The following is an 18,362-nucleotide window of genomic DNA, read 5'->3' as shown; positions in this document are numbered from 1 at the left end:
ATTATCCTTGTACTTGGCTATTTACAAAACATAGATATGCGTATAAAGCTATAAAAGAATATATATATATGCTAGTAATAAAACAACTTGTCACATTTTCAGTAAATGCACACTTCTTACATTGGTTACCTTTTATATTTATAGACGAGTTTATTGCTACTAAATATTGCTATATTTAAGACTTTTAGTTGAGGTCGCATGCCGAATACATATTTCTATTGTTTGAAGAGACAAACATTATGACCTCCCCTCCCTTCCATCTTACTTTACATTATCTAATACTATTTGCTTAATAATAATAATGAGTACATGATACATCTGCCAGAAATCTATTTCGAAAGTTTCGCATAAGTAAGAAAATAATACAGTGCTTCTACTCGAGATTGAGACAAATTTGGGAATGTTTCAACAAAGAAAAGTTAGTTTTCAGACAAAGTAGATAATTATTTAGACACTTTACCTGTAATTGTTTGAACATCTCAAAGAGCCAAACTGGTTACGTTACCCTAACTAGACTATTATTGTTATTGCTGTGATTATTGCTGGCTGTTTGCTTGGTTTTATCAGAAATTTAGAGACCGGCTCGACTTATGAATTTTGTATTTTTATTTTCGCACAAGTACTCAGATTCATTAAGATCATCTACAGCGGTTACATTTTGGAAAACACTGTATATAATGTATATTAGTCACAACGAGGGTGGAATACTGGTCAAAAAGAGATGCTCAAGTTGTGGTTATTTTATAAAAGAATATTTGAAAATTCCGACGATCTAAAGTTGTCTTTTCTTTACTGGACTGTAGAGCCTACAATACAATGTGACAACGAGATGTAAATGCTACAAAGAATATGATGACAGTTGCTTTATCAACTTGGAGAGGAACCCACTGACCGATATCTTCACAAAGATCTGATAAAATCAAGCAAATAAGCAGCAGTAAGCAACAACAATAATAATCACATTACTGTAATGTAAACATTTTGTCTCTTTGCGATATTTTGACAGTTACAGGTAAATATCTAAGCATCAATGTCTACCTTAAAAACTAATGTCTCTTTCTAAATTTCATTCTCGTTCTGCCCACAAAAGCTAAACAGGGTTTCTATATTTACACTTTGATTCGCCTAAAACATTTTCTACTTTGTCTCATTCTCAAGTAGAAGCACTATATAATATATTGACACGTAGAGTACTTGTAAGAGGGCAATGTAAGCAATTACTATACTATTGCGGGGAGAAGTGTTCAAGTTGTATAGTCTCTATTTCTGTGTTTACTGGCTAACACATACTATAACCCTTAATGGAGGCGTGATAACAAGGGACAAAAACCTACAAGAGGATACGTTGTCGAGATAATAGATGTGCACTCCAATAGTTAGGATGAGTCATATAATATTTTAATTGAATAGGCTTACGGGTATTAGAATCAGTTATCAAAATAATAAAATGAGAAAAGTTTTTTTAACAAGGCAAAAAGAAATCCTTTATTCACCTTCACTAAACTTCGTCTGATTTGACCTCCTCTACCTCTTCCTCTCGCTCCTCTCATCTACATTTCGTTCTCTTTTCTTCTCAAATTTCATACTCCGACGATAGGCGGTCGCCAACCATCACACACACCATCTCGATATAGACGGCATATTCCAAATTGGCTGTAAATCTTATTTTAGCTTGGGATTCCGGGTTTAATGCTCTACTTGTTTTGTTTTTGTTTTTTGGTATATTTGTACATGTAATTACGATGAAATTGCATGCATTGTTCAAATGTATTTTTCATTGAAGATTATATAGATTCTGACTTTAATACAGGATGTCAAAAGAGATTTGTTTGAAATGTTGATCTGCTTTTATATTAAACTTTGTAATCTAGCAACGAGTATAATGTGAAGACTCTATGAATATGTCAACCTTAATAGCTCTCCATCAAAAACAGAGAATACATACATCAGCGCAGTATATATTACACATCATAAAAAGTGCATGTAGTAAAAATAAAGAAGTAAATAAGGGAAAAAGCAAACAACCATGATTTTAACATCTTAATAGCTGTGCTGTATCTTAAAAAAAAAAGGGGGGGGGGGGAATAAAAATAACAATACATTCCATCACAGAGGACTTTTCTTTTTTTTTAATATTTTTTTGGACGCTTTGTTTATTTTATTTTTTTCACAACTTTTAATATTTCACTTTATGGAAGCCAGTTCCACAGACAACAATACCACTGATACCTCTGATACTAGCACCATCATTTCTAGTGTTTCTAGCCCTGAAACAAAGAGCTATGTGATGCCATCGGTTCCAGTCAAAAGATATAGTAGTGCCGAGGAACTTAAAGAAGAGCTAAAGGCATTTGGAATCCAATATGGCTATGTTATAGTTGTCAAACGTAGCCGTAAGGTACAAGGAGTTGTCAAGAACATCGATTTTGGATGCGATAGAGGTCACTCTCGGGGGAGAGCTAATTGTCGCGCCTATGTAAAGGGTAGTGGACCATTGAAACCCCCGTCAAGAAGAGGTGACTGTAACTTTAATATATTTGCCTCTTTGCGAAAGGGCGTGTGGACACTCCAAGAAAGATCGATGGTACACAACCATGGGCCCTCCGGTAATCTTAAGAGCCACCCCGCAGCACGAATTTTTACAAGCGACGAAAAATCTTTGATTGCCAATATGACCAATGCTGGTGCCTCTCCACGGGCTATTTACACCACCATTCTTGACAGAAATCCTAATATTCTTATCAGCACTCGGGACATATGGTATCAACGCTCTCTCTTACCGAGCAGCAGTGGCAGCAGAAGAAGTAGTAATGGTGGTGGTGGTCCATCAGAAATAACCAAATCTCCATCTTTGTCACCAGAAGTTCCGATAGATCAACCGACAGATCAAGCAATAGTTTCACAAACAGAACCACAGGCAGACATCTTACTACCAGAAGCCACTTTAGATATCAATCGTGTCGAACCTCTCACAGTTGATCCCCTTACTCCTTCCTATCGTCTTCTTGAACTGACAAAATATATCTACAGTACAATTGATGCGACCAACCGACAAGCTTTCCGGGAATCAATCATGAAGTTCTTTTCAGACGAACAAGCGATTCCCTAGATACCAATTTTTTTTACCCATTAAACACTTGTTCTTTCTCGTTTTTTTTCAAAGTAGCAATACAAGAACATAGATATATCTACCTACTTTTATAACAGCTACCACTCAATAAGATTGCTTTTTTTTCATATTTGCAGAAGTAAATTTGATATGCACTATAGATACTACGCACGCATAAACAAGCAAAAACATACATACATACATACACACATAGCCAAGAAGAAGAATTTAAATATAGCAGTGAAACCCATACTACTAACAAAGAAAAAATCCTATACCATATTACTTATTTCTATTCTTTTAAACATATACAATACACAATGCTCTGCTTACAAGATGTGGTTAATTAATTGAAACCCCCCTTTTTTTATATCCTTTTGTGTCCTGTCTTAAAAGTAAGACTTTGGCTGTTACTCAGGTCCAATCGTTCTGAAACTTGAATCTCAATGAAACATAGCCAAAGATCAAATATTATTATTTTTTTTAGCTTCTTCTCTTTCTTTTTCTATTTTTCTTTTTCAAAAGCAGAATGGAATTTTTGGTGTTGAGATGACAAAAAAAAAAGTGCCAAATTATTCTCTTGAACTCATTTCAATAATTTTTAAGGTTATATATTTATTTAATTAATTAATTTAATTATGAAATCCTAAATACAGATAAAAGTAAAATTGAAACAGGCGCCCACATATGTATGCATGCATGTAAGTATATGTTTGTTGCAATGCCTTATTCTAGACTTCATTTGCAGCTTAGACTGGGCAAATAATAAAGCCATTATTTAAAACAAATGTTTCATTGCCATGAAGCATTTCTTTTTTTTTGGTTTGATTTGTTTCTCTCGTTACTGCGATAAATATGTATATATATATATTTCCGGCTAAACGTTTTACTTGAAATCCAATTTGATGGGACGGTTGCACAATATGCCAATTGCTTGCTATTACAATAATTATTTTGGGTCATAGTGTTATTGTATATAATTACAGTTTTGTTAAAATATTATTATACATTAGACAAATACATACATACACATGCATGAATATATATATATATATATATATCGATTATTAGTATTCATGGTATACACGAAAACGATCCATGAAAGAAAACTCATGTGTATCTATAAAAAAATAATTATCCCCCCCCCCCCCCCCCCATGTTCCTGCATTAAATTGACAGACTACTATTTCTGATCCAGAAGTTTGGCTTTTCGTGTTTCCATGTGTTTAGCCATTGAGGGCTTTCCGAGTGCTTCATAACATTCTTTTAGTTGATCGTAGGCATTCAAAAGAAGTGGTTTTATATCATCATTGGCCGTGGTTTTCGTGGTCTTGTCTTGTTTAATAAGTCTTTCCCATATCTTGACTGACCAAGTGAGAGATGCCTCGCATTGGACATGGTTAGCTGTCTTGAAGTATGCATCGGCCAGCTGAGAATGAGCATCGGCTTTTAATTTGTTGAGTTCGCGTATCTGACTATCGTAGGTTGACTGACTGGCATCAATGTCGTCAGTTGGTTTGACGATGCGTTGATTGTCAATAATTTGTGCAATTTTGGCAAGATAAGGTATCGAGCCTCGAATGTCATTTTTTTCTTGATGCTGCAATACTACTTGGGTGAGCACCTGGAGTTCCAAGAGATGTGATGTTGGGGTAGAAGACATTTGTATATTGGTTAAAAAATATTATTTTGGAATGTGAAACAATAAATTAATAAAATAAAATACAGAAGACGAAAGCAGTAGTTAGGAAAGGAGGATAAAAAGAAAAAAGAGAGAGAAGTGAGCGGGACTACTTGTGACTTGCAAAAAAGAGATTTTTCCTTGGTTCTTGCAAGTAAAAAAAAAAAAAAATGAAAAGACAGACAGACAGACAGACAGAAAGAAAGGAAGAAAAAAAAAAAGTTGTTTGACCGCTTGTGAGGGGAGGGGGAAAAATAGCCCTGTTTATTTTCAGTCATCTATTTTCTTATTATATAATAAACCTCTTCTTCCTCTTCCTTCTTCGTCTATATTTTTATTTTTATTTTATTTTTTTGCTTTATCTTTTTTTGTCTTCTTTTATATATACATAGTTGTTGAGTTAGCCATTCAAAGCTTCCAACGTACTTCACTACCCACACAACACTTACCTTTGTTGGAAGCCCGATCATGTCATTGTCATTAGCAAGACAGGCAGCGAATTGCCGCAAAGGCCAACTGAATCTATCCAGCAGACCTTCCCTTTTGAGAACTCACACAAACTCACCACGTCTTCCTCATGTCAGCCAGGCCATACTATTCAGACAGTCACCACCACAACCTCTTCGGTATCTGAACCTTGTTCATCGCTATAGCACAGCAGCACAGCACAGCAAAATCGAAGAACCTACACCCTTGATTCCAGCTGCTGACCTTTTTGACTCCCAACATATCATTCTACCCAACCCTTCCACCACAGCCTACAAAGTATCTGCTAGAATTCTCCCATCCTCTGTCTCAGAACAATTGGCTATCCTGAATGCTTGTATCCAGACAGGATCTATGGTCAGAGCAGACCGTATCTTCAAAGAACTAATCCGATCAAGACCCGAGGAAATGAAGCTTTACACAGACCACCACATCTTCAACTCTTTCCTCAATGGATTTACTGACAGCCAGGGAGTCATGACAAGACATTGTCTGCAATGGTTCGATAGTATGGAAGAAAATCTAGGTCTCAAACCTAATATCGACACATATGCGATCGTAGTCAAAGCTTTCTTGAGGTATGTGCTTTGGATTGTGTTGGGATTTGGTTGCGGTTGTGGTAGTTTTCTTTAGTGTTGTTGATATATAGAATTAATGTGAGAATGAGAGTACGAGTCTACCATTTGATTTGATATTAAATATCACAACTTTTTATTTTATTTTCTTTAGAAATGAGAGCTATCACACAGCACGAGCCCTGTTACAGGAAGTCCAAAATACCAGCCAATTCACAATGAAAGATTTGATGGAGTCAACATACTTGACAGAAAGTGATATGATTTTATTTAGAAAGGTAAATTTAAAGGGCCTGCATTTACCATGCATAAAGACAAATGATGTGTGTGTGTGATTATGGGTGTTAGATATAGATACAAGAGTAGGATGTAGTTCGTCCATGGCGGAATTACAATTATTGTTTTTATTTTTTATTTTGACAGGTCGGACTAATGTTAATGTTTCATATCTAGCTTATTACCAAAAGTCAAGGTGCAAATTCCGAAGAAACCAAGGAACTCTTGAAAGAACTCGAAATTGCCACATCAGACTCACTCGGTCCTCTGGCTGAGCCAATCCTACAGAGCCCCCTCGCAACCGGACAACCGATCGAGAACGTACCAGAAGCCATGGCAACAAAAACTATCGGTGTTCAGTTTCTTCAAGATCAGCTGGCTGCTCTTCAGGACCAAAGCAAGGTTATGAAGATGGATCCTTATGAGCTTCAGTTGCAGTTGGAACGTCAGGGATACGATGTCGCATTGCAGAAGCTTCTCCATATGAAAGAAGCAAGTATCGAGCGCGGTGACGCTCTTAGTGCGATGAACTTGACACCTCTGAAGAAGATTATGTGGGACTGGCATGAAAAGATGATCCCATTGATCAGAGAAGAGATTGCTCGCTGCGACAATGCAACCTACCGAGAAGCCGAGAGACAACTGTATGGTCCCTTTTTGAAGCTCTTGCCAGTCGAAAAGTTGTCGATCATCACAATCCTCGAGTTGCTCAGAGGACACAATTCATCTGGAATCGTTGACGGCATGAAGACTGCACGCACCATTATCGACATTGGAAAAGCAGTAGAGATGGAGTACAATGCAACCCTGATGAAGAAATCATCCAACAAGCTACTCTCGCGCAGTCAGGAAGTCCATTCTCTTTTCGCAAGCGGAAAGCTGTTCAATATGGCAGTTCGTGCAGCCCACATGAAGGTGGCGCGTGAGCAAGAGTCTAGCAAGAGTGTTGTACCTGCCTCAGAGGGTGATACCGGAGGTGTTATCGGAAATGGAGACTGGACTCCTGTCTGGCCTAGCACTGTCCGTGCAAAGGTTGGAAGTGTGTTGACAAGTATCTTGATCGAAGCTTCCAAGATTCCTGTCCCCAGTTCAGATCCTGAGACTGGAGAAAAAATGTACGTATATCGTGTGCTTTAGATCCTATAGAAGAAAAAGAAAGGAACCTAAATGAATTGCTTGATTTATTTTTACTGACAATTGTGATAAATTCTTTCAGTATAGAAAATATACCTGCCTTCTTCCACACCTATCAATACGTCCGTGGTAAACGTGTGGGTATTATCAAGTTTTCAGAACCTCTTATTTCCATGCTCTCCCGTGAGCCTGTTCGTGATACACTCCACCCTCGCCTCATGCCCATGATTGTCCACCCTCTGCCTTGGTTGTCTTACAACTCCGGTGGTTATCTCTCGGCCAAGTCGACGTGCATGCGTATCCGAGACTCACCTGAGCAACTCTCCTACCTTCACAAAGCATCCGAACAAGAATGTTTAAACCCCGTCCTAGCTGGCCTGGATGTCTTGGGTAAAACACGCTGGCGAGTAAACAAAAATGTCTTTAATGTGATCCTGGAAGCCTGGAATACTGGTGAGCCCATTGCAGATATCCCACCGGTTGTAGACGCCCCTACTCCTTTACCTCCAAAGCCAGAAAACTATGACACCGATCCAAAAGCCAAGTTTTTGTGGGTTACCAAGGTCAAGGAGATCCAAACCGAAGACAAGAACAACCACGGCTTACGTTGTGATGTCAACTATAAGGTTGAAACCGCAAGAGCTGTAAGTATTATTATTACTATTATTACTGTAGTAGTATACAGTGTGATGTTGTTATTTGCTCAAGCGTTTAACTAATGATTTATAATATTTCTTTTTTCTTGTGCACAGTTCCTGAACTTGCCAATGTATTTCCCCCACAACATGGACTTCCGTGGTCGTGCTTATCCAATTCCCCCAACATTGAACCATCTTGGTAATGATCTTTGCCGTGGTTTGCTTCACTTTGACGTCGCAAAACCATTGGGTCAAAGAGGTTGGAAGTGGCTCAAGATTCACTTGGCAAATTTGTACGGTTTCGACAAGTAAGTATCCCAAAGATGATTTGATATATATATATGTTTTGTGAATTATGTATTTAATTGCTCATTTGGTTTTTCTTATTTATAGACATTCCTTTACCGACAGAGAGAAATTTACAGAGGAACACATGAAAGATATCTATGACTCTGTTGACAACCCTCTCACAGTATGTTTTTTTTTCTTCTAATATGTATATAGCTTATTTGAGGATAAGAGTGTATATAAGCACATGTAGCTTAAGATGGCTAATTTATTTATTTATTTATTTTTCTTTATTGGTGCTTAGGGAAACAAATGGTGGCTCAAGGCAGAGGCTCCATGGCAGTGTCTTGCAGCTTGTTACGAAGTAGCGGCTGCTCAGCGTAGTGGTACTCCCGAAGAGTTCCCGTCACAATTGCCTGTTCATCAGGATGGTACTTGCAACGGTCTTCAGCATTATGCTGCACTTGGAGGTGATTTAGCTGGTGCAAAGGCTGTGAACCTGGCTCCCAGTGATCGCCCTGCAGATGTGTACACGGGTGTAGCTGACATGGTCAACAAACAGATCGACATTGCTGCTGCCAATGGTGATGAATATGCCAAGCTTTTGCAGGGAAACATCAGTCGCAAGGTTGTCAAGCAGACTGTCATGACCAATGTGTACGGTGTGACTTTTATTGGTGCGCGTGCACAGATTGAGAGCAGACTCAAGGAGAACCCAAATATCCCGGCCGACAAGACATACGTTCTTGCTGGCTATCTGGCAACCCATGTATTCAATTCGCTCGGAGAGATGTTCAACGGTGCGCGTAAGATTCAGGATTGGTTGACCGACTCTGCAAAACGTATTGCACGAAGTGTACCTGTTGAGACACTGCAGGAGCATGGCGTGTTCCCAGGAGACGAGCGCCCTGAGGTTCAGGAAGAGCGAGCCAAGCGTCTCCAGTCTCGCAAACGAAGCAATAAGCGTGTCAAGGGATTCTCTGCCCGTACACCTTCTGCCAACCAGATGACTTCTGTGATCTGGACTACACCTCTGGGTCTGCCTATTGTCCAGCCTTACCGCCGCTCGGGTAAGAAGCAAGTTGCCACCCTTCTCCAGACTGTGTTTATCGAAGATCCCGATGCTGCCCGGCCTGTCAATGCTGTAAAGCAAAGTACAGCCTTCCCTCCAAACTTTATCCATTCTCTGGATGCCACCCACATGCTTATGTCTGCGGTTGCGTGCCACGAAAAGGACATGTCATTTGCATCCGTGCATGACAGTTACTGGACTCATGCCTGCGACGTTGATGATATGAACAAGGTCATTCGTGATCAGTTTATCGAACTCCACACACAGCCTATTATGGAAAACCTCTTGAAGGAATTCCAGGAGCGATACAAGGACTACATGCTGCCGGTTGCACATGAACTCGGAGGGGGTACTAAGCGTGAAGCTTCAGCGGCTGCGATGAGTAAAATGAAGAAGCGGGCGTCATCCGATCGTGCTGGTGGTGGTGGTGGTGGTGGTGGTAGTAGCGGTGTTGCAGATCCTCTGGAAGAAGGTCTTAATATTGAATCCAAAGCAGAGAGTTCTGAAAAGGCTGCGATGGAGGCAATGTTTGGTATGGCAGATACTGATGTAGATTTAGACGAAGACGCAGATGCAGACGCAGATGCAGATGCAGATGCAGCAGTAGACGGTGAAGATGGTGTGTCGACTAAAAAGAAGAGCGCAAACAGACGATTCCTTCACACATGGGAGGAGCTCAAATTCCTTCCTATTCCAGAGAAGGGTGAGTTTGATATCAATGAGGTCAAGGGGTCCGATTATTTTTTCCATTAGAGCATTTTATTTTATTTTATTTTCTTTTATTTTTACACAATCATAATAAAATTCCATTACATTATACATCCACAATAAATAAATAAATCAATAAATAAATCAATAAAAATCATACACACAAAGCGTATATATGTATACATTGTCTTTGTCCCTCTACGTACACAGCACACACATATGCACATACACCCTGAAACATTAGCACATTTTTTATTATTATTATTTTAATAATATATTAGATTTGCTTTGGATCTCTGGTTGATGCAGGGTTGTTGTTGCTGGTTGGATGTACAGGTGAATTCTGCCTTGGTTTATTGGGATGTTGCTTATTCTGGTAGGCTGAGTTGTAAGGGGGTTGGCTCACGGTTGATCCAAGGGTAGTGTATGTGCGAGTTGATTGTGCAGTGTTGTGTATTGATTGCAATGGACTTGCCCTAGGATCCTGCATTAATAACAGTCCCCAAAAAAAGAAGAATAATAAAAAAAAAAAGGGGGGGTTGAATTCAAGAGTATTAATTATTTGCTGTTTAATTTGAATGTATTTTATTTTTTACTGATAGAAAGTTTTGAGGTGGGGTCCAATATGCATTTTGCGGGTAGGGATGTGGGTACTGGTAAGGCTGGTTCGTTGGTGGCGGCATCGGATGGCCTACATAGGGTGTTGGGCCGATATGGGGAGGGTGTGGAGGGAATTGAAGGGAGGGTGGAATAGATTGTTGAAGATTTGGTATGGCTGTCTTTCTTTTAAGTTTCTCGTACATTGACTTTATGATAGTTAATTAAATAGGAACAAGATTGCGCAGTTTGTTTAAGAAGTATTTACCTGTAGTTTGTGGAATTGCTTTGTCTTCTCTTGTAACTGTGCTTGCAAATCATGTAGTCTTCCCTTGTCTGCTTCTTGATCTCTTTGGATCACTTGATTAGTCAACAATAAGAAATTCATTAATGCAATCTGGGTAGGTCAGCTTAGAATATTTTTATGATAAAACCCGACTTACTTGCAGACTTTTCCTTCTCCACTAGATAATTAGATACATAAAAAAAAAGAATTAAGCGGATTTTGTAATAATAATAATAATTATATATAATATGATCCAAAAAGACTAGCTTGCCTTTGAGATGCCTTGCAGCGTCTTGAATGAGATCGTTTAGTTGAGCTTGCAATGTAGTGCATTTCATTTCAAGATTTTTCTGTATCATGGACCGAAAACAGAGCTCTTGAGAGGTCTGGTATTGATAAAAGGCAATGGCTCGACTGCAGATGTCTAGGACGATGTCAGGTCTCAGACCAGCCAATACAGACTATAAATGAAACTAAGACTTATTTATTTAAGGACACATGATATTCTATTGTCTGTACCGATTTGTATTCTTCAGATGGATTCAGCTGTGTTACTACAATATCATCACTATTTTGTCCCTCAAAAAAAAAACGCCTGTTTTGAGAATCTTCTTGAACTTTATTTGCTTGTTTTTTATCAGTACATAAGAGAAAACCTTGCCTTTGGTTGAGTTGTGTATCACACGCTGGGCACACCAATGCTCTAGGAAATGCCCGATTTGCACACTCCAGACAAAAGATGTCTATTTATTCGAATAATGAAGACAGAGATCCTTGTGAATCAGTTGTTATCTTTACAAAAACAAAGAAAGAGACTCACGAGAGCAAGATGTGACGCATGCCTAGAACCGACCCATACAATTCATTAGTGTTAAGAGACCAAGTCCAATACTCCCATTTATATAAATAAATAAATAAATATATATATATATATACAAAAGGGTAAAAAGAAGGTTGGATACCTTTGCATCAAAACCCAGTGATTTTCTGCATTGTATCACGTTGCAATGAATATCCGCCTCGTTTTCTGCCATCAAGAAGTTGGAAAGGGAGAAAGAGGAAGGTGAAAAAAGAAAGGGAACCCAGCTGAGGTTAGTCTTGGCCAAACACTAACAGAATGGCAGAAATCTGAAAAATAAATAAAAATGAACCTTTTAATACACACACTTTTTTTTTTTTTTTTTTTTGCTTTTCCTCCTACTTCCCCCCCCCCCCCCCCTTTTATTTTATTTTATGTTCTTACTTTTGTCCCCCACATTTTATGTTACTCGGATTTACTACGTCACCCAAATCCCATTATCTTGTATCCTTTGCTTTTAATTTGTTTTTAATTTTCTAACATTAACATTTATATTTATATTTCTTTCAAATCCAAATCAATTAAATTCAATAGTATTTTTGGCTAATGGCATCGAATGTAGGACGAATATTAAAATACAATAAATAAAATAAAATATCACATCAGCTGATGGTGTAGGGTTCATCTACTAGCCGTCTGAAGAATAAAACGGTGCAACACTTTCTCTCTCTCTCTCTCTCTGTATATATGTATATATGTATATATGTATATATGTATATATGTATATATGTATATTGACTTTTGCCCTAGAATATACACAGTCACTGGTAATCGACTGGCTTGTGAGATATGATTGGCCGAGACATATATTGGTGATGTCATAAATACAGTGAACTGTACTGCATTTAAAAAAATCCATAAGCATTTGGAATTAAAGTTGATTTGTACAACAAGTGATATTATTATTATATATTTTTTATATTGATATTTTCTGCCTTGTAATAGTCATTCCTTTACATCTTTCATTTTCTCTCTTTCTTTCTCTTTCTTTCTCTTCTTTAATATCTTACCCCTTTTACCTCTATTCTTCTTCTTATTTTTGTTAATTTTTTCTTTTTTTGATTTATTTGTTTTATTTTTTGGTTAGTAAAATCCAAAGAAGTCACTTCACCTCACCTTACCTCACTTTGGTTATCAGTAAAGTGTCCACCCCACAATAAAAGAATAAAATCAAGTTCCTCTTCATTTCATTTCAATTCAATTCAATTCATCTCCTACCTCCTTACCTTCCCCTCCCTTTACTTCTTCTTCTTCTACTTCTACTTCTTCTACTTTTCTGTATTTTAATACTCAAATTATATATGTATATAATATAATATAATATAATATATATATATATATACATATATACATGTAAAAATATAAAGACAACTACATAAGGATAAATACAAAGCAGAAAAAAGAGAGAGACAACTTCTTTATCATCTATCATCATAATGTCCTTATTATCTCAAATCAAAAATTTCCTCCGAAGTAACAAAAATGGCACGGACGGTTCATCACTTATCTCCCAGCGAAAGGCACGCAAACTAGAAACCGCGGCCCGTATTGTTGAAGAAGAAAATATTGCAAAACAACGCATGCCAATCTATAGAGGACTCGAACGTTACAAGCTGATAAAGAAATTGGGAGAGTGAGTCTGTCAGATAATTAATTATAAAAAGAAGAAGAATTGGATTTTCTTATTTTTTTTAAAAAAAAAATAAAATAAATAAATTGTTTTCTTATAACTAAATAACAAAACTACTTTATTTATTATAGTGGCGCATTCTCCAATGTCTTTAAAGCCCTAGACACAGAAACCCAAGAGAATGTGGCAGTCAAGGTAGTTCGGAAGTTTGAACTAAACAAGCAGCAGGTAAAACAAAATATTGTATATACAAATCCTGGTCGATTACTAATTACCTAAATTCTATAACATATATATATATATATATATATATATATATATTTAATCAAGAGAGCAAGTGTATTAAAAGAAGCCCAAATCATGCGAACAGCAAGTCATCCGTCCATTGTCCAACTAAAAGGCTTTATTGAAACAGAAGACGTAAGTTTTATCTGTCTATATCTATATCTATATTAACGGTTGTAATCTAGCATTCCTTTTTGATTCTTGAATTATGCGAAGGTGGTGAGCTATTCCACCAGATCGTCAGATTAACCTATCTAAGCGAAGATCTGGCCCGCCATTGTATCGGACAAGTAGCAGAGGCTATCAGATACCTTCATGAATCCAAAGGTGTCGTCCATCGGTAAATAGACAACTTTTAGCAAACCATTAGCAAACCTTTAGCAACCTTTAACAATGTGATGTTTTTAGGGACATTAAACCAGAGAACCTTTTGTTCGAACCTATTCCTATTCGCCCTCGCCAAGTACCCCTAAAGCCAACCGAATACGAAGAAGGCGAAGAAGAAGAACCAAAGGAAGACGAAGGCGAATTCATACCCGGCATTGGTGGTGGAGGAATCGGTCGAGTCAAGATTGCAGATTTTGGACTGTCAAAGGTGGTGTGGAACTCACACACAATGACTCCCTGTGGCACGGTAGGCTACACGGCGCCCGAAATCGTCAGGGACGAACGGTACTCGAAATCAGTCGACATGTGGGCACTTGGATGTGTGCTTTACACCCTTTTGTGTGGATTCCCACCCTTTTATGACGAAAGCATCCAAATGCTGACAGAAAAGGTCGCAAGAGGCCACTACACATTCATGAGTCCCTGGTGGAACCATGTGTCAAAAGAAGCCATGGACCTCATCAGCCATCTTCTTTGTTTTGACCCCGAGAAACGATACACTATCGATCAATTCTTACAAGACCCATGGATGCAAAAGGTAAGAAAGAAAGAAAGAAAATATATATAAAAAAATAGATTGTTAGAAACAAATTAGCTTATTTCTATACGTTTGATAAATAAACTTATTCTTTTTTGTTTATTTACATCAGAACAAACCTACACACAAGCCAAACTCTAAACAGGCTTCTGTTCCCACCACACCACAGGCCAAGTCCGAAGTGTCCTTGTCTGACTGTCTGACCACTCCAACCTCACAAGACAATACTCCGTCAGAATCTCCGTCAGAAGCCGAACTATTCAAACAGTCGATTCTTCAGGCCACTAACAGCAGTGGCCCACCAACTCCCGACCAAACCGAAGCACCACCAGACCGAAGAAGAGATCTCTTTTCCGGAATCTCATCCATGAAAGAAGTCTTTGACTTGCCGTATACTGTCCATCGTCAGGCCGAAGAAAAGAAGTGGCGAAAGACTGCACGAAATAGACAAAAGGAACGTCAACAACAACAACAACAACAACAACAACAACAACAAATGGGTTCAGATAATTATGGTCCAAATACCAGTAGTGAGGACTATAAGAAAAATGTTGGGTTTAGAGAAGCCATTGAGATAGCCAGACGAGGGGCCGAGGAAGATGAGTCAACAGAAAATGATCTAACCGCAGATGAAACATCGGTTAGCTCAAGTGCAAGTGAAGACCATATTGAATTGGGACCTACGTTTGATAAACCCAACACGATGATCCAACAGCTCCAAAGAGAACGTATTGAACATCATATTCAAAGAGTAAAAAATGATTCGTCTAATTCTATTACCACTACTCCAAATACTCCTCCAATCTCAACCGTCACTCCAAATACTCCTGCCACAAAGTCAAAAGAGTCCAAAGATAAATCTTCACGCAAAGGTCACAAACCACCGTTTAGCTTTGAACTTAATATGGGAAATGCCACATTACTGGATAAACGTAAAAAGATACCAATGAAAGAGACTTCTGCTGGCTCAGGACTCTAGAGGATAAATAAATAAATATACAAATATAGTAGTGCAGGTTGAAACACACATAAAACATAAAACATATAGACGCATACAACTGAATCTTGAGATTTAAAATAGTATTTTTAGAAAAATTCAAGGCACTTTTCTTTTTTTTTTTGTTTTAATAAAAAAAAAATTAATAATAATTCAAGTTACATTTCTAGAGTTTCATTGGTTGCATTTAGAGCATCTGCAGAGGTTTACATTATATATATTTATTTATTTTAATATAGGGTCTGTAATGCGGATTTTGAGATAGTTTCAAGGGAAATTGTCTGTAGTAGTTACATTTAAAGACCTTTTGGAACTGATTTTTATCCAACATATATTTGAACCTTTTAGTCTGTCCACATCAAGTGAATGAAAGAGTATATTTACCCTTCCAAAAGATATCTTTAGTCTTTACACACAAACTCATCTATAAATCCATTCTTACAGCAACAACGAAAAAAGGTCATAAAGATATTGAAATACAAGCTACTTATTGTTGTTGTTGGATTAATTCAATTTATCCTAAATAAAATATACACCAAACATTTATGCTTTTTCTTATGTATATACATGTGTATATACATAAAGGTCAATGTCGTTTAAATAGTTTCAAATCCCCTCCTCTCTCTCTCTCTCTCTCCATAAACACACACAGAGAGAGAGAGAGATACACGTATGAGACTTTATTACTATTACTATTACTATTACTATTATTATTATTACCATTATCATTATCATTGTCATTGTCATTGTTATTATGGTTATGGCTATTATCAAGCCAGTGGTCTTCCAGCTCTTGCACGTGTGGCAGAAATGAGAGCTGCATGAGACCAGGTCAGATCTCTTGCGCCTTGTTGGAATCCAGTCCAACGATTGAACTGTTCCGAAAGTGATCCGTTGGCCTGTTCATGATACTTGACCGTGGCCAGGAACCGGTCAGCAGAGGCAGCGATGTCGGCCAGAAGCAGATTGTACTCGTCGCTAGCCTTGACATAGATTTTTCCTGGCACGGCCTGGGAGTCAAACTTGACAAAGAATGGCCGGTTGATGTGATTGACGGTGATGTCGGTCGGTCTGGCCTTGAAGGCGAGGATGATGTTGTAGTAAAGTTCGGTGAATGCGCTGGTCGTGATGAACCACGGGTTGCCCTGGGATGACCGGTGGCCGTCATAGACGTCCTCGGGATACCGACCTATGGCTATCCCCAAATGGCTAGGCAGATCTTGATTGAGCGGATAGATGGTTCCAAAGGAGTATTCGAGGGCAGCTGCAGTCGCAAGAACCTTGTCCGAGTCGGGAGTAAAGAATCCGTCTTTGATAGAAGAGCTGCTGCCGCCGATGCTACCGCTGAGCTGATTGGCGGCCAGGATGATGGCGATGTCTAGGCCAGATGGCTTTTCGTAGCCCCGCACGCGGTCCTGGGTCGCTAGGATGTAGTTGCGTGATGGAGACCAGAAGGATTCCAGGCGCTCTTCGATGGATCCAATCGTGCCTTGGTAGTTTGCGGCGTGGATTGCGTCTTCGTACGACCGTGAGAACGCAACACCCTGCAGAAGCGCACGGCGCATGACCATCAGAGTATAGAAGTGGACGCCCAAGACCTCTTCCCAGAGATCAAAACTAGGGGTCGCCCAGTTGTCGACAATGTAGTCCAGGTCTCGGTAGACGGCCGGCCGGAGGATATTGGTGACATACTTCTTTTGTGAGAGCGCCTGTGAAAGCAGTAGAAACGTCGAGGCTCGCACTGCCGGACCATCGTTCTGTGGGCGTCCCCACTCACCGCTGAACCCTGTACCATCAGGATTGAACTTTGGCTCCCCGAGGCACTGACAGAGGGTCGTGGTCTGTTGAGTACCGATCTGAAACTCGACATAGTCTATCAGGACGTCATGGAGGTCAGTCCGACGAGAGGTGTCATACGCATGCACAAGGACACCGGCAACCTTGGCAGCATCGCGCGTCCAGGTATAAAAGTAGTCTGGGTCGCTGGTCGATAGAGAGGCTGCAAAGAAACCTCGGCGGGTACCAGGTGGATTGATATTGGACAGGATTACCTTGAGACTAATTGCCTCTTGCTTTTCAACCCAATCATCCAATGCGGTATTTCCGGGTGGGACACCGGCTGATATCATATATATATATATATATATATATATATGTGTGTGTGTGTGTGTGTGCGTGTGCGTGTGTGTGTATGTGTGTGAAATTTATCACACGCGAGAATATGTATAATATTTATCAGTGGACAATATGAGATAAACACACCAATGATCTATAAAGTCTGTATATATTGCCATGTATTCATATATTGTCTTTTAATTGACTCACCAGATCTTCCTTTGGACCATCCCTGCCAAATTGCAGACTGTACGCTGCTCATACAGAGCGATAGGAAGACTAGTGAACGACTAATGTGCATTTTGTACTTCTTGCTTTTAATTATGTTTCAATTGGCCTATGAAAGCAAGATATGGATACGTTGGAACTGAATAATATAAGCAAGAAGAATTAAAAAAATAAATAAATAAATTTGGCTTTAAAGAGGTAGGTATAAAGATATTTAGATAGATAAAGAAGCAAAATAATAAAATAATGTATATATATAAAGAAACAGAAAAAAAAATTTAAGGTACTTTCTCTCTTTTTTTTTTTTTTTTTATCTCGTTCAAGTTTCGCACATCTTACATGCATGACGTTTCTGTTCACAACACTCACTCCCCCCCCCCCCCCCCCCCCCCTTATTTGTTTTTTATTTTATTTATTTGTTTTTGGCATCGATCTACAGTGTGTGTGTAAGATACACACAAATATCCATATCT

At 38.6% G+C, this 18,362-nt stretch overlaps 6 protein-coding genes across 6 annotated transcripts; 2 read left to right on the top strand and 4 right to left on the bottom strand.

Moving 5' to 3' along the window:
- Nucleotides 1-4,292: 4,292 nt before the first annotated feature.
- PHYBLDRAFT_163578 (hypothetical protein) lies at nt 4,293-4,772 on the bottom strand (the record flags this gene model as incomplete). Its single annotated transcript, XM_018434834.1, has 1 exon — nt 4,293-4,772. The coding sequence occupies one exon, from the start codon at nt 4,770-4,772 to the stop codon at nt 4,293-4,295; it is 480 nt and encodes a 159-aa protein (XP_018296513.1).
- Nucleotides 4,773-6,460: 1,688 nt separating this feature from the next.
- Nucleotides 6,461-10,006, top strand: PHYBLDRAFT_96172 (hypothetical protein; the record flags this gene model as incomplete). Its single annotated transcript, XM_018443960.1, has 7 exons — nt 6,461-7,070; nt 7,122-7,242; nt 7,344-7,905; nt 8,014-8,207; nt 8,293-8,371; nt 8,492-9,671; nt 9,756-10,006. Coding segments are annotated over 7 exons (2,997 nt in total), but the record flags the coding sequence as incomplete, so codon positions are not given.
- Nucleotides 10,007-10,244: 238 nt separating this feature from the next.
- PHYBLDRAFT_62767 (hypothetical protein) lies at nt 10,245-10,952 on the bottom strand (the record flags this gene model as incomplete). Its single annotated transcript, XM_018441012.1, has 3 exons — nt 10,245-10,451; nt 10,564-10,773; nt 10,833-10,952. The coding sequence occupies 3 exons, from the start codon at nt 10,950-10,952 to the stop codon at nt 10,245-10,247; spliced, it is 537 nt and encodes a 178-aa protein (XP_018296511.1).
- Nucleotides 10,953-11,131: 179 nt separating this feature from the next.
- Nucleotides 11,132-11,597, bottom strand: PHYBLDRAFT_103576 (hypothetical protein; the record flags this gene model as incomplete). Its single annotated transcript, XM_018427774.1, has 3 exons — nt 11,132-11,311; nt 11,370-11,404; nt 11,495-11,597. Coding segments are annotated over 3 exons (318 nt in total), but the record flags the coding sequence as incomplete, so codon positions are not given.
- Nucleotides 11,598-13,289: 1,692 nt separating this feature from the next.
- Nucleotides 13,290-14,967, top strand: CaMK10 (calcium/calmodulin-dependent protein kinase; the record flags this gene model as incomplete). The annotated part of the gene is made up of 6 exons (XM_018439857.1): nt 13,290-13,342; nt 13,471-13,598; nt 13,674-13,759; nt 13,810-13,964; nt 14,033-14,549; nt 14,830-14,967. Coding segments are annotated over 6 exons (1,077 nt in total), but the record flags the coding sequence as incomplete, so codon positions are not given.
- Nucleotides 14,968-16,038: 1,071 nt separating this feature from the next.
- Nucleotides 16,039-18,085, bottom strand: PHYBLDRAFT_130696 (glycoside hydrolase family 15 protein). Its single transcript, XM_018429381.1, has 2 exons — nt 17,872-18,085; nt 16,039-17,665 (listed from the first exon to the last, which is right to left on the bottom strand). The coding sequence occupies exons 1-2, from the start codon at nt 17,960-17,962 to the stop codon at nt 16,317-16,319; spliced, it is 1,440 nt and encodes a 479-aa protein (XP_018296508.1). The 5' UTR covers nt 17,963-18,085; the 3' UTR covers nt 16,039-16,316.
- Between the last annotated feature and the right edge of the window lie 277 nt (nt 18,086-18,362).

The sequence above is a fragment of the Phycomyces blakesleeanus genome, assembly GCF_001638985.1.
Source record: "Phycomyces blakesleeanus NRRL 1555(-) unplaced genomic scaffold PHYBLscaffold_3, whole genome shotgun sequence".
In the NCBI taxonomy this organism is placed as follows: Eukaryota; Fungi; Mucoromycota; class Mucoromycetes; order Mucorales; family Phycomycetaceae; genus Phycomyces; species Phycomyces blakesleeanus.
Note: the sequence above shows the minus strand (reverse complement) of the source record. Positions and strands in the feature narration are given on the sequence as shown.